This window comes from Lepisma saccharinum, chromosome 6 (genome assembly GCF_977018435.1).
Source record: "Lepisma saccharinum chromosome 6, izLepSacc3.1, whole genome shotgun sequence".
In the NCBI taxonomy this organism is placed as follows: Eukaryota; Metazoa; Arthropoda; class Insecta; order Zygentoma; family Lepismatidae; genus Lepisma; species Lepisma saccharinum.
Window position 1 is genome coordinate 76,671,121 of NC_139234.1, and position 16,520 is coordinate 76,687,640.

The 16,520-nt window shown below is 37.6% G+C and overlaps 1 protein-coding gene across 1 annotated transcript in view; it reads left to right on the forward strand.

Moving 5' to 3' along the window:
* The first annotated feature begins 2,729 nt into the window (after window positions 1-2,729).
* The window catches only part of LOC145988893 (mutS protein homolog 4-like), a 56,800-nt gene continuing 43,009 nt past the window's right edge, over window positions 2,730-16,520 (forward strand). Inside the window, exons 1-4 of the mRNA XM_083124179.1 lie at window positions 2,730-2,864; window positions 7,849-7,993; window positions 12,986-13,092; window positions 13,448-13,596. Coding sequence (XP_082980305.1) covers window positions 2,768-2,864; window positions 7,849-7,993; window positions 12,986-13,092; window positions 13,448-13,596 — 498 coding nt within the window. The 5' untranslated portion in view covers window positions 2,730-2,767. The remainder of the gene's footprint in view (window positions 2,865-7,848; window positions 7,994-12,985; window positions 13,093-13,447; window positions 13,597-16,520) is intronic.

The following is a 16,520-nucleotide window of genomic DNA, read 5'->3' on the forward strand; positions in this document are numbered from 1 at the left end:
TTCAATCTCTCTCTCTGAAGACGCCCTTCGGGCTTTGGTTGGGACGTCGATCTGAAAGCGTCCTTCGGGCTCTGGGCAGTGTTTGGTTTCGGCGTCGTCTGACTGGCTTCGGCGTCGTTGCAGGCGTCAGGGAAGCGACGCCCCCCTTCTCTATCTTCTTTAGCCCTCCATCCTTATGTAGTCCACGCTTGGCAAAAACAAATCACCGCGTAATCTTCACCAAAATAAGGCGCACACTGGTAACTCTCTATCTGCGATTCGCTCACGGTACGTAAGGAAACAAAGTCCACGGACACAAAACAATGATCACGTGAGAGTGTAGCGCGGAGATGCTCTCTCTGTGAAATCCGGGTAAAAACTGTTTCTGGAATCATAGTACTGCCTATATATAAGAGATTCGAATTCTTCCGTTGAAAATGACGCTCAAGTGGCTTGGCTTCTGTTTCAGAGGGATGGAAATGACCTCTCTCCATTGTCTTGAAACGCGGTCAGCGACGCGTCCTGGATCCTTGCAGGCTTGAGCTCCAGCTGGTCTTCCTGGTCATCCGTGAACATGGGTTCGAACGCCTGCTGCGACTCGAGCCCGGTAGCGGCGAAAATAATCTTTCCTTATCTCCGTGTTGGTGCAAGTATGTCATGTTCTAAGCGGCGGCTGTCACTCAAGAAAGACCCGTCCCCAGTTTCCGACGTCTGGCTCGGATACGAGTTTATTCACAAAATAAGATCAAACCTCACACTTTCATGTTTGTGCATAAAATGAATCAATAAACAAAAAATAATTTATATCGAACTGCGTTTCACATGTCACTAGATACCGTGATAGGAGTTGGAATAATGTTAGTAGGAAGGGTTGTTCGACTAATATTAGCAGAATTAGTAGTTGCACTAATGTCATTAGAAGTAGTTGTTGGACTAATATTAGTCGAAGCTGTCGATCAACTAATATTATTCGAAGTAGTGTTTCGACTAATATAAATTTAAATTGACGTTCGGCTAATATGAGTGGAAGTAATTCTTCAATGTCTCAATGTGTAAGACGTTATAATACAGAAAACGTATGTAAATATGTCTTGCGGTTTTTGACGTTGTACGCATCGAAATTTTGGTTGCGCGACTTTTGAAACTCTGTATTGTATAGATTTTTTCCTGTATGCTGCAATAAATATACTACATGGTAACGCACCATAAATCAGCAAACAGAACAGGAAGATAAATAATATCAATGATGTCCCCACAAAAGAAAATGAGTGCCTTAGTTTGGGGGGAGGGATATTTCTCGGAGTCCTTTAGCCAAGATGGTAGTAAAAACCTTCTGAATAACATACCAACATATACAATTTCCCATGTCTTAACTGAATAACTTACAATAAAACTTACCTTACATACCATGGTGAAGATTATTTACGCCTTCAGTAAGACAGAATGAACACTTATATTTTTATACATAAATTTAGCATTAATTCCTGAATTACAATAGGGTCTGATGTCATATCCAAGACAACTATGTATCGGGAAGCAAGTAAACAATTAAGATGATATCATTATTGATTCCACATTAAAGTATAGATGAACTGATTACTGTCTCAATCTGTCATGTGCTGTTGTTGAAATTTCCCATGTATTATTATTCGCAGACGAGTCGACTTATTTACGGTAGGATTCCTCCATCAGTATTCGTATTTCTTCTTTTATTTTGTAGATTAGAACTCTGGAAGGGTCATACACAAATAAACTTCGTTGCCTTGGTGGTCTAACGCCTTTAGTATCCTACCCGCTCTGGTTCATCAATTTCATCTAATCATCCTCATCGCTGCGATTAGCCAAAAGTGGCAGAAAAGCGACGTAAAATAACAAAAATACAAATTAAAACAAACTGCATTGAGAAGCTAGGCATAACTAATTCATAGTGAATTATGTATCGTTTGTACATAATTCAGATATCACTAAGAGAATACAACTTTTGAAACAGAAGAAAATTAAATAAAATTTAGGCGCAAAGTTCAAAAGTGAAAGTGCATTGTATACAACACATTAAATATGGACCAGGTGCCCAGAACAAACTTATCGAAAGGTGTAACCTCTTATTGGCGAAGGTTTCCAACTCTTTTCTTCCATCCCCCTCCTATTCCTAATTCGAAAATTTTGATAAATCGTTGAACTTGTTTAAAACCCCATCCTTCAATCACTTTCTTGCTCACAAGTTACAGGAATTTTTCATTTTGGAAGGAAATTATGATAACAAGTTGTCTGAATTGTCCTTTTTTAAGTCATCGTGTAGTTACCGATAACCAAAAGGGGTTACTACTGTGCAATATTTACAGTGTAATTCTAACCCACTTATTTCAATGTTCTGCAAACAAGATTCGAGATTTTCTACCTTCACGTGGAAGAAAGAAATATAAATACGTATGATTCAAACACATCCAAATATAGTATTTCATCTTTTACAATTACTAGGCCTATGTATAAAGATAAAGATTCCCACATTCCCAACCCTTATCTGAACGGCGCAAACAGTTCTTCAAGGGCAAATCAACTGCTGAAATGTTAAAATACGTGAAAAGTGTATAAGGGCAATAATCACATTTGTGGTTGTTAACTTCTGTTTTTTCTACGCAGACCGGCTCACGTTGACGTCACCTGGAAGTGCAACCAATGAAAATGCACACCCAGTCAAGGCGCAACCTAGTAATATTCTTAACATCTAGGATTCGCAAACTTATTGAAACTTACACATTTACGATCCGAAGTTTAGAAGTTAGAAGACATGAATGTATCTAGAAACCAAAAACTTTGCCTTAAACGTCCAGGTAGATGGCGAGAACTTCACCCAATACTTCCCAAATATGGAAACCGTGAAATAGGTACGAAATATATTTATATTTTCTCGTGAAATAACAACATTGTGGTCACCTCCAAAACTGACAGATTAGTTTATTACTGTATTTTTTCATTACTGTGTAAAGTGTGAATTTTGATTTGCCTATTTAGTTTTCTTTCATTACAATTCTTTAAACAATTAACTTTAATTTGGAGTAAAATGAGAAAAATTATCACGCCACACTGGTGTTCAAAGAAATATGGATTCTTTTACGTTTCTCAGATACATGGTTTTCACCTTCTGCACATTCTCAATTTTTAAAAGAATCGTGTAAATTATATCACTTTAGGAAAAGAAATGCGTAAATGGTAATTATCAGAGCCCGGGACTTTATGCCCTATAAAAAATGTAAAATATGTATGTAAATTATGTCATAAACATTTTTAAAAATATGTCAGAAAAATGCATAAATATTCCCAGAAAAGCCAAAAATATGCACAACAGTACTTTTGAATTTTTCATTATACGGAAAGTTAGTATCTTCCAGGGAAAATCGACTAGGGTGGGGGTGGAGTATTAAATGAAATCAGAATCCCTTAACCGAATAATGTAGCGGGAAAGTACTGAAAATATTGTGAGATTCACTGCAATTATCCTAAGTTTAATTTACTATTATGTCAGATTTACACCTTTGTGGAAACTAAAGCATAATTGGCAGCTCGCTGGAACTAGGCAATCAATACACAAACACAACTTTTTGCAGATCTTAACTATATAGAATCTACAAAGCAGCCTACAAAAAATTTGTCAAAACATGTTACACTCAATATTATTTCTGAACCAGAATGCACATATCATCTTGTGGCAGCAATCAATACATAAACAACATTTTTGGTGGATTTTAAGTATGTAGAATTTGAAAAACAAAAGCCCACAGAATATTTGTCAGAACAAAATGAACACACAATGCACTTACAATCTTGCCGCGGAAGAACATGTACTGGATTCAAGATATCTTAAAAAATAAGGTAGCTTCATCCAAAGATTGCCGATCGTGCACGAGCACGTGACGTCAAGGCTCTGGGCTTGGCCGAAGCAAACGGTCGCTAGTAGCATTTCTATGCGAGGTTCAGAGAGGGAGAAGCATTTTATTACTTTGAAGAGGGGAAAATATTAATTGTCATACTCTAGGATAGTATTGAGGTATTCCTTTAATGATTAGTAACATAATTGAAAACATGCTACATTTAAAAGGGGGAAAATTACCCGTGAAAAAAGTATTCTGAAAATCCATGTTTCTGAAACCTGATCGATATGTTACAAAGAAGGTTGCCGTGTTCTAATTAGCATTTTAGATTTTATCATTTTATAAATCGTATTGTGATTTTCACAAAAACGTTGCACGCTGAAAAATAGTGAAATGGTTAAAAAGAAATAATTGATTGACAGATTTGGTTCATTTTACTTCGCTTTTCTGTCACTTTTCTTTTAAAATGAAAGGAAAACCCATAAGCGGTAAATCCCCCGTCGTCCTCTTTCACGTTTACAAAATTCTCAATTTTCCCATTAAGAACAAATCAATTTCTTACCCGATTCGATTTGAACCCGGAACCCCTGGCGTCGTAGCGCGATGTGCTAACAACACAGTCACGGAGATCGACAGAGGCCTCCGAGGAACTACGGACCTCACATGATTACTATCAGATTATAAATTATGGATATTTGAGTTTGGATCGGATCGGACCACTCGTCTTTTATTTATAGAATTTCAAAGGGAGCGATCGTTTGCAAAACTAAAAAAACGGCACTTTTTTTGTTCTCACGAAGATAAAATATAGAAGGCATACTCGAAACAATAATTGGTAACCATAGATTAAAACAGAATTGAATAAGCTGAACTTTGATGTAACTCGTTTTTATGTAGTTCTACTGGTTAACTTTTAATTGGCGTCCAAATTTGAGTATCCATAATTTTTAATTTATAGTAGTCCGGTATAATCTGTTTACATTTAGCTAACGCAACACAATATAAAAGCTTAGTTTATGACTGAATCCTTCGTTCTTATTCATTCAGAACGTTGCCATCACCTACAAGAACGTTTCAAATTTTACATAACATCAGAAAATATTCATAAATACTGATAAACTTAAAATCCAATCTTTACCGTTCTCCATAATCTAACTTCATTTTTCAAATTACCAAGGGAAAAAAGTAATATACAAGCTAGATAAAATGTTACCCTGCATTTGAAAATTACTCTAAATTCGCAAAGAATCCCCAACCTTCAAATATTTACTTACTGTACAATAATTACGGATCCGAGTTCCACATGGAAGAAAATTTTTGAAAGTTGTATGTACAGTGGGATCCATGAGTATTACCCTGCAAATTGTCCATCACCATGTTCGTGCACCTTATTTGACCCAATAAGAGCTTCAAGAATTAAAATAAAACTCAAAACAAGCTGTTGACTACTTCTGCACCAGCGTACATAAAAATCCATCGCTTAAGAACACATAGGTTTAAGAGAAAAATTAATGAAAATAGTCATGGACAATTTGCACGGTAATACTCATGGATCCCACTGTACAGGAAGAATGAGGAAAGAGTTTTTAAGATAGTAATTTCAGACTTTCGAAACGCAATTCCAGTTTGTAATTTGCAGATATTTTAAGTTTCGCTCGTTCAAATTTGGCTGCAAGTTATCGTTGTCGGTATATAGAATTTTTTTTTTTTTTTTGGTATTAAGAACTTTGCATACACGCACGTGTAGAAGACGAGCCAAGTGTACAAATACTAATTTAACTAACTTAACCTATTCGAAATACTTGATGGATGCTAGTAACATCAAACATAAATGTCTTAACCTACTAATTCAAGCCTACAGAAAGAGATTTGCGATCACACGGAAAATGAAACTCATTGAGAATATCAATGAAAATATCTTAGTTTAATTAAACAATAAATGAGAAAAGTTACATGAACTCACAATGACTGACCGTGCAAGGGCATGAATCGTCATTCATTAAATAGCAAAATTTTACTTTAGGACTTTGTACGCAGATTTTCCTTTTACATTTCCATATGTGTTTTAGTTGTATAAGCGGAAAATTTACCCCAATGCTGATATTCAACACAGAATTGTATGTGTACACTCCGTCCCATCTATCTGTGAAGCAGACGAACGAAAACAAGTCTCTGCGCAAGACTGAGTCATTAGTAGGGGTGTGCGGGATCCAGAAAAGTCAATACCCGGATCGGTAAAAAAAATTCCCGTCCCGAAATGATTTCCAGACTTTTCGGGATCTCGAGCAGTCGGGAACCTCCAAATGGTTATTTTTAAAAGTGGTTAATTCTTGATGTTTTCTGCATTGAAAGTGTCTTGACACTCTTCGGAAATTGTTAGCTTTTATTTCAGAAATTTCAGGGGGCAAAAACTTAAGGCAAAATGACGTGTAAAATTCGTAATTTCCACAGCTGAAAATTTCTCGGCTTTTCTGGAAATTGTGAATTTTTCCCGTCCTGAAAGTATGGATTTAAAAAAATTTCCCGTCCCGACGAAAAAAGTTCTGTCCCGCACACCCCTAGTCATTAGTTCGTATTATTCTAACACGTTGCTTCGCAATCTGAGACATTTAAAACACATAATCTGAGCAGTTCCTTTTCGATTGAGTGATATGGTTTATTTTAATTCACTTTTTTGCCACTTTTGACTAATCGCGAAGATGAGGATGAGCTATGATATGATGATTTTCATGAAGGGACACTCACAAAAACCACCCATGCCCAGGCTGGGATTCGAACGCGGGACCTCTGGCATTGTGGCATGGTGTGCTAACCACTCCGCCACAGAGGGTGGCCAGTTCATTTTCGAGTCATACACACGCCATACAGGAACGCGTAGTGAGAATTTTGATTATTAAGTAATATTTGCTTTTATGAAATAACGAAGCGAAAGCGTAAATTCAACAATGCTCTCGCAAGAATATATCCAGCTTTTAAAGGATGGAAGAAACAAATATGAGGTAAAGTGTAAGGTGGCTGTCACTTTCCCCTGCTGTTGAAAGACTGCTAGAAATGTTCCTGGCATTAAAATCATATTCTTGACCCAATCTAAACTACCTAAAAATTAAATTAGGTTTTTGGAAATAAGTTAAAGCGAAGCTTACTTGTTACATTTGCATTCACTTATGAGGGTATTTCATTCTAATATCCAAAAATTGGAAAAAGAGTAACATTCTGTGCTACAAATTATTGATATTCATATTTATGATTGTCATGTGTTAAATAGTAGATTAGGAGTTTGCTTTCGTTGCTTAAAGATAAGAGGAAATTATTGAGAAAATGATCAGAATTATCTGTGAGCAAAGTGTTGGTGCTTTTTTTTAATATTGATTAAATTGTAAGTAATGGCAAAATGAGTTGCCATTTTTTGCGGTGTCCTCTTTTCTATGACTTTGTCCTACTTTTTCACTATGCTCTGTCCTCTTTTTTGAATGTATGTGTGTGGTCACCCTACGTGAAGGGGAGGAAAGAGACTGCAGTTACCAGCCTTCGAGCAGCGTGTACTGCCTCGCTTGCCCACTCGATTTCCTCCATTGTCTGCCGTTATGCGCGGCCTTGCTCCAGAGGAAGAAAGGCAGAAAAATGATATATATATATACAGAGATTTTATCTTACCCTCCTTCCTTTTCATACGGAAAGAGGGAAAGAAAGATAAACCAATCTCTATGTATTTATCTTTCTAAGGGGGGGGGAGAGAGAATGAAAAGATGCATAGAAAATGAGAGAAGAAAAGAAGCACGAGAGAGAAGGTGAAAGAGAGTAAAAGAAACAACTCTCTGTTCTTCGCAGAGCTAAAACTTTTTAGTCATTCCTAGGAATCCTCACGGAGCTAACGTTCTTCACGTAGTTCTTCTTCCCATTTATCGCAGAGTTAATATTTCAGCACTGGGAAAGTTACTTCGAACGGCTACTAGCTTAGCTGTTTGTGTATTATTAAAAAGTCTCTCCCTTCTGTTTTCAGTTCGGCCGGTCACAGCTAAATTCCGCTCCAGGAGCCTAAGTGTAAGGAGAAATGTAACTCCGGCTGCTGTCGTTGCTTCTTCATCTTCTGGCCCAGACAGGCCTAGGACTAGTTCATGTAGCGGAAGGGGAAGACGTGGAATACGGTAATAGCACAAATAAGCGTTTATATGTGATAATAGTATTTTTTTTAATATTTCCATCCTAAAAAAGTCCTCTGGGTCATTCCATGACAAACAACCACAAAAAAAAATATTTCTTGAACCTTTATGATTCAGATTTTTAAGATTTTTCGTTTATTCATTGTACGTACCTATCAAGAAGAGAAAACTGCCAAATTTCAGATATCTTGGGCTCTTAGTTTTTGAATTATTTACTTTCAAAAAAACAAAATTCTAAATATTTGACGACATTTTGAAATCTTTTAACAGTTGTAGATCAAAAACTATTTGACCTAGAGAGCTCAAATATGTGTCATTCTCTTCTGATTTTAATGAGCTTTAATTTGAAGTGCAACATGACACTGCTATTTGAATTTTTCAAAAACTCGAAGAAAGTTTTTTTTGAAAATCTCAAAATACCCCTTTTAATTTTATTTTTATTAAATATATGTTTTGAATACATCAATTGACTATTTGTGTGTAAAATTTCATAATGGAACGGCAATGGGCTCCTATGAAAAATATTATTTTTGTATTGTAATATGTGTGAAATTTGCTAAATTTGTTGACTTCCATGTTAAAACCATAACTAAAAAGCTGAGTTGTTGATGTTGAAGCCTTCATATTAGTCTATTTTATTTTAAATTAAATAATGAAAATATGCTTGTTTAGCCTTTGTTGTATAATCGACGGTTAATTATTTATTTCTTCTGAATTCATTGGAAGGCAAGGATTATATTGGGATCACCAAAGATTTATGCACACTGCTACTTATGATAAAGATCTTAATAATTATTTATTGAATAACAAAAAATCCATTGAGCGAAAAGTTCCTAATTATTATTTTATGCATATAATGCATATCAATTTAACATTAATTCCCTTGCCAGGGCACTTGCTTTTCAAATTTTGTCTCTCTTAGCTACAAGTAAGCTAGAAAATGAATACATGCTGTTATATCTCTATTCTTATACTGTCCTTTTTCCTCATTCATGTAATAATAACAATACAATATTAATTACATATTTGAATTAATATTATTTTAATTTAGTCTATTATTATTTCTGGTTCACTTGGTTTAGGACCACCCCCCGAAATACATTTCTAGATACGTGCCTGGCTATAGACTACAAGTAAGAGCCCGACCCTGTGGCCGAGTGGTTAGCACATCGCGCTGCGACGCCAAGGGTCCCGGGTTCGAATCCCGGTCGGGCTTGGTTGTTTGTGAATGTCCATTCATCTATTTCATCATTTCATCACTCAACTCATCCCCATCTTCGCAAATTAGCCAAGAGGCACAAAACGCGAAGTAAAATAAACTAAATCAAACTACAAGTAAGCGCGCGTTGTCTACACGTAAGCTACGAAGTAGATTACATAATTCTGTTGACTCCCTGTCACTACGTGCTACTCGCGTCATCTGCTTCACCGTAGAAGCAAGCATGTTGTTGTTGTAGAGCTGGTGTTTTAAGTCCACTTTATGTACAGTAAGGCTAATCGGGACTGGACCTACAGTTTACTAAAGTGGGATCCGAACCACTATGTGCCTCCACCGAGAAGCAAGCATGTGAAAGCCTTGGTGTACGCCAGCATGGGGAAAGCCGTAACATGCAGAGGTCACCAACCCCACCAACAGGGGTGCGGCAAACTTTGACATCGGTGGACACAGCCGATTTACGTCATTGAAATTTTCCTCACAGAACTCCGTATGCTGTCGTCTCTGTGGCAGGAAGGCTAAAAATTAATTTACAACAATGTTTTGAAGGCAACGTTGTTGTTATGTGATGTAATCAGCACCACGCTCCTGCTGCCTTTCCCCCACCCCCCTTTCCGGTACCACCGATTGGCTCTACACAGGGACATGTTGCAAAAATGTCCAGCTGGGAACCGAATCACTCACCACCGGGGATCGAACCCGGATCACCCCATGGCAGCCAGATGACTTACCGACTGGACAGTGGCGTATATACTGGGTACAGAATCTGGGCTATCTCACTACATCACAATGTTCGAATGGACAAAAATTTGCTTGAGTGGAAGGGGCTCTTTTTTGTTCATTTTTCGGAATTTTAAAGTGATGTGATATTGTGAAATATTTATGTAGGCCTAGACGCGAGAATAAAATATACTTCTTTTGGAGTGTCTGAGACCCACATACCTTCATGAGTTGAAGCTTGGGGCCTCCTCATCGGCGCAGTGGCAACGTCGTCGCCTCGAAACAAAGGGGTCTCTGGTTCGATACCCAGTAAAGGCACATAGTGGTTCGCAGTGGCGGCGATTGGCTTCCAGAACCGGGGGGGGGGGCAAGGTGTCAAAACTGGGGGCAAAGAGAGTATATTTCACTTTGTAGATAAGGTTTAGCATAGTGGTGGGACAAAAGTGGCGACAATTGGAGGGCAATTGCCCCCTCCCTCGCCACTCTAATCTCCGCCACTGGTGGTTCGGATCCAGAGGCGAAACGTCCGGTCATCGGGAGATGCGGCGATGACAAAGCAAAATAAAGAAAGGCTTTTTACATATTTTAGAGAAGAAGTAAAAAATAATCAGAATACTCGCATATTTGAGCGAAATTAGTCACTCGACGCCATGAAACAGCTAGAAATACGCAAGAGATTCGCGAAATTTAGCGAATCGAAAGGAGAACCCACTTCTACCCCCCCCCCCCCCGTGCCCAGCCGTCCCGGTACGTTTCCTGTTGAGTGCAATGGTATCAGTCGCGCCTACTCATCGCAGCAGGTCTGCGAATCCAAGGTCCTTCGACCGCTTTTCCCCCGCTCTTGAAGGTCTGGTCATAACAGGCCTTTTTTCAACCCTTTTGTTTACAAACACGGCAGGCTTTCAGTGACGTTATAAGTAAGCAAAAGCATAAATTTCCCCACGATTAGTGCTAGAAAGAGCTGGGGGGAAGCAGTTCTGGATCCATTGTATTTCCTTCACAGTATTTCTCTTTTTCATTTTTTTCTTTCTTTTGATACTTGCGATGACTACGTAAAAATACCACGCTTCGCCACTGTTCGGCAACCACTACTCTGGTTGTTTGAAGAGGTCACTGACCTCTCCCTCTTGTCCTAATCGTCTGCAAATGATGTTCTTGGCCAAGATGGCGATTTCCTATAAGCAACCCCTTTCCTCGCTCCAAAATTCCACGTTCCTGTAAAGATTCCACGCTGGGAACAGAGGGTTCGCAACACTGACGGCATTCATGCTAGATGACCGCCATGGTAAACTCACGGGACTCCTTCCGCGTTCAAAGAAAGCAGGCAAGATTGCCAACTCGTAAGAAATAAGTGTAACAACTTGTAAGAAATAATTAGGTGTGCCATCTTCTGAGTTATTAAAATGAACAATTTTATGCACATTTTGCGATCGATTTTTCTTGTCTTCTGAACCTGGGCTTCGCAGGTAGCCTAGATAGAAATACGCTTCTGCGACTGGACTAAAAAAAATGTAATTCATTTTACCTTGAGCTAAATTATTTACGCAGAAAAATTAATAACAACATATTTTGAAGTCTTGTTCCACACATTATGAGTTGGGACGGGATCTCCAATTTTACTTGGAATTCAGTCCTCGGCATTAATTGAAGATTACATTGGTAAACGATGTAAGTGCCAAAAAATTCAAACACCGTTTTCCACGTTAAACTGAAATGTGCCATGCTTTATAATGTGGTAAACGTGAAAAGTGGCTGGTAGCCCTCTATGTAGTTCAAAAGGGCATGTAAAGAGGTCGCTAGTGTGAACGTCCCTGCGGGCTGATTTGGTGAACAATGAAAGTGCCAAGCGAGGTTACTGAAATTTTCTAACAATAAATTGAAAACAAATGTTATTATTTCAGGTACCAAAATAGCGTTTCACGTTGAGTGTGAGTGAAAATCTAAACGTTGTAAGTGCCAGATATGTGGAAAAACAGTTTTTTGCGATTTCCCAACACTTTCGCTTTTGGCACTTACAACGTTAACCACTTTTAGTCCTCAATTTCTTCTCCAACACAAAGATTATTCTAAGAAGCAAGAAATCAGAGTACATAATTATTTCAAATTCCCTAAAATTGACGAATTATTTTTATAATGATATACATTTTTCATTTTTGCGAGCGAAGGATTGTGAGGAAATCCCCAGCTGTCCCTTTGTCCCATGTTAGAAAGAAGCATCCCATCAGCTAGACACAAGGCTCAGGCAAACACTTCCCTACATAACCATTTCCATGTAGAGCACTGATCTGGGTTTGAATCCACGATCATACAGACCTTCGACATCACATCATGAACACATTATATAGCTATGAGCCATTCCATGGAAAAGTCGACAAACAAGGTTAATTTATTTTTACTCAAAGCATCACTTATTATGTATGAAATTAAAGGGAAAACTATGCAGAATTTGGAATTATTAACACAAACATTCGTTTCATGGCTCAAAACAATTACTTTTTATAGTAGAAGGGGGATTTACGTGTGGTGTCTCCACTTAATGTAGTTTCATTACCACAAGAAAACTAAATTAATTCTAAATTCGTTCTAATTGTCTCATTGATTGTTTGTATATCTTAAGCTCTGACGTATCATACTTCATTTCTGAAACAAACCTTAGTGTGAAAAATCTATTTATGATAATTTTCATAGCCTTTGCATTGTTCCATAATCCTACAAAGCAAAAAATGTTTATAATAAAAAATATGTAGTAATATTTTTAGAAAATTTGTCTGAATGTTACACCTGTCACAATGGAATCGCCCATATATGAACTCTTTTAAAGGAATAAATATAAATTTGATTTGACTGTTGACTGCTATAGATAATGTGAGCAAGAAAATTTTGTTCCTTTACAAGCTGTACTACTATGCAAATGAAACATTTTCCCCACAATCTTTGTATCCCCATGCAAGATGTTTTCATTAAGACATACATTTTTCATTTTTAAAAATACTGTCGAAAGTACTTATCTTTTGTTAACAGCTATGTCCTTTTTTCTACAGTTCAGCATCAAGCAGTGATTTGCAACCACACACCACACCATCTGACTTAAGAACACCGAGATCTGCAACAAGCACCACTACAGACCCTGATTCTTGTTACATTGTTGGTAAGTTCTTTTCTCATTCTTCATTGGGATGCTTAGAAATTATTGCAAATAGGAAACATTAGGATTCTTCAGCCTATTTTAGTAGCATCAAATATAGTGTATGGGGTAATAGTAATATTGTATAATGTACATTGTATTTTTTTCTTTAATTAATAAATAAACAATACGTAAAAATATATAACATGGAAGTCATGTATATTGTTCATAACAGTGTAATGCACTAACATTTTGCTTGATTACATACAAAGAAAAAATATGTGATTATATAAAAATCCTGGCCCTACTAATAGCACTTGTACTCTTACTAAAATAACATGAACACATTGTGCCTAATAAATGAATAATATTGTTTCAGCAATATCTGAGGGCAGAGGCCAGGCAAGGGGAGAAGTGGGGCTGGCAGCTATGGATGTTCGGAGACCATGGCTCGTCCTGAGTCAGATGAGTGACACGAAGACCTACTCCAACACTCTGGCTAAGATTAACCTATTCCATCCAGTAGATGTAAGTGCAATTTTTGTTTGTAGCTATTGCATGTGAACCTATTTATTAATCTAATCATTGAACTATAGTGGGACCACATGCAAAAGAACCTGCGCAGAACCATGTGCCTTGTATATCATGCTCATGCATGGAGGGGAGGGCTAGAGGGGAGCATGCTTCACAGTGGGCCAATCTGAAGGGATGCACGAAGGCTTCTGGCCAAAGGTTGCTTTGTGGTTGCTCCATACCAACTTCATGGGTTGAACTGTGAAGCCACAATAGAAATGGCAACTGGTCAATCAGCTTCCTCCCCAACCATGGAAATTGGCTTTGTTAATTTCAAATTAGAAAAAAAAATATTATTTTGATAAAGACAAATACAGTTCAGTTAATTACCATTGGGCAGAATAACTAAAATTTATTGCAAAACTCAGGAACAAGGTCAGAACTTGATAATGTGAAAAAATAAATATAAACAATTTGCAGGGTACTCATGCATGGAGTAGAACGGCCTTCTCAGAATTATATTATTATTATTGGTTTGTAATAGTAATCGTATTTTTATTATTTACAATATTCAATTTTATATCAACAACTGACCCCTTCATACAAATATTTCTGGTGATATCCATGGTGGCTAAATAATACAATGGTAACACTCACTAACTTTTGAGAGGAAATTAAAGTATCCTATAACTTTTTTGAGTAAGTTCCCCAACTCTACAGGGTGTCTCAAAAGTCTGGAATCAGTCTGAAGTTCATTAAAACTGCAGTATGGCAGAAGTTAAATGAGGATGACCCTGACAGATGCACGTAATTCTGTCAATGGACACTGGACATGTTTGAGGCAGATGAGGCTCTACCATCTGTTGTCTGATTAGGCCAGCTGTGATGTGCCAGATGAAGTTAATTATCATAGTGCACATTACTGTTCTCCAAAAAATCTACACTGGTTTGCAAGAGACAAACAGCAAGTTGCTGAGCTGTTGGTCTGGTGTGGAATATTGAAGAATCAGATTGTTGATTCTACTCTTCTTTGGAGATTCCATCACAGGTGGCCAGAGACCTGCACAAGACCCGGAGAAAACCCGTCTGGGAGGAGGCGCGCCTACAATAATATGCAACACGCACATCAAGTCCAGGTGTTCGACATCGCGGAAGCGAGCTTCACGTCACAGTTGTGCACAGACATCGATGCCTGCCAGGCTTTTCTATTACCCGGGTCTTAAGAAGACCCGTGAGACTCGATGTAGTTCTTGCAGGTAGACGGCGAACACTACTGTCATTGTTGCCAACGGCCATTATATTTCACTACGCATGGAAATATTTGAATTTCTGCTAGGCGCAGGTGCCTTGAGGTTGTAGAATCATTGGCGTAGCAAGGGGTGAGGGAAGTGGGCGACCACCCTGGGCCTCACGCATATAGGGGCCTCGCGTCTTATGAGGTTCATACGAAAAACGTAATAAATGGAAGTGAGAAAGATAGAAAAGGCTAATTTTTGTGGGCAATAAAATTTAGAACTTTTTATCTGGCTTTATATTCTAGTTTAACGTTATAATTTGAATGAATACGTCAAATCAGAGGCGGGCGGGAGCTCTAAGCCTAAGGGGCCCCGAAAAAGTCAAAATAATTCTCATTTCTCATGTGAAACATCAACGCAAAAATTGCTTGGACATTTTTATCCATTTTTCTTCTGTGTCGTGACCTTGCATAGCCTACCCGATTTTAATATGTTAACGGTAAAGCACCTCACACTGCCACGGAGCAAAGTATGGGGCATTTAAATGCTTCCGGTGTTTTAAACTGAAGAAGGGTATGGATAATATTAGCAGTTCTTCCTTCGTTCCTACAACTTCAGACGCAGCTATTGCCCTCTGTAACGGGCACGAAGATGATTTATCTTCCGAATTTCCTGATCAAGTTCTATGTTTCAGGAATGTGCTTAAATCTGAAATCAAGTGCTTTAGGAAAGTTTCTTCTCCTTGATAGCTCTACACTAGCTTCCAGTGTTCTCTGTATCCTGTACCGCCTTTTGTTTGGGGGAAGGGATAAGTAAGTATTTGTATTTTCTTCTTTTGAATACATAAATGTCAAAGAAAGATATGTTGTAATATGTGAAAATTCAGAGTTAGAGCATCGATTTGTATAGTTATTAATGTAAGTGCAGCCACAACCAGCCATTCTAAGTAATTACGTAAATTTCCTGGAAGAAGCTGACTGTACTTGAGGGACCCAAGTTTATTTCTTGCGGACGCGTACTTTACGATTTTGTTACGCCACTGCGTCAAATATTTAATATTACAAGAACATTAAGGCCTAACAACAAAATTAGATTCACAGTTATTATTATCATCTAAGTCCTAAAATTCAAAGTTAACTGACACAATTTATGTGCAACAAAGTCAAAATTGCTAATTAAAAAAAAGTCAAAATTGCTAATTTAAAAAAAAAGTCAAATTAGCTTTATCAGTTGATTACACAAAACATTTCACATTTATTGTGCAAATGACTATCGTTTTAAGATTTGCTGATGTTGAAACCGATTGTGTAGAAGAGCTTGTAGGTAGATACATTGGGCCCCTAGACAGGATTGTGGTTTAGCGCACTCCCTTCCCTCCGCTCTATCAAGCACTGACATTTTATGTGCGTCCTTCCATATTTTCTACTTAAGCCATGGTTTGTGACATTTACATCCTACAAACTTCGAAATGAGGAAACAAAGAACGACTCATTAAATAATATATAGGTTATATTTCAAGATTCTTACTTTGTATTTCTGATTTTTTTTTAAAAAAAAGTTTAGCACATTTAAGGATATTTCAGTTATCTTACTGCCTAAAGAACATCTTACAAAACGTACTATTACTACTACTTTGGTTAATTAAAATTCCAGCAGCGTGTTACTGTAGCTCTGCCAAGTGTAAATTTCTCTGTCGCGTACTAT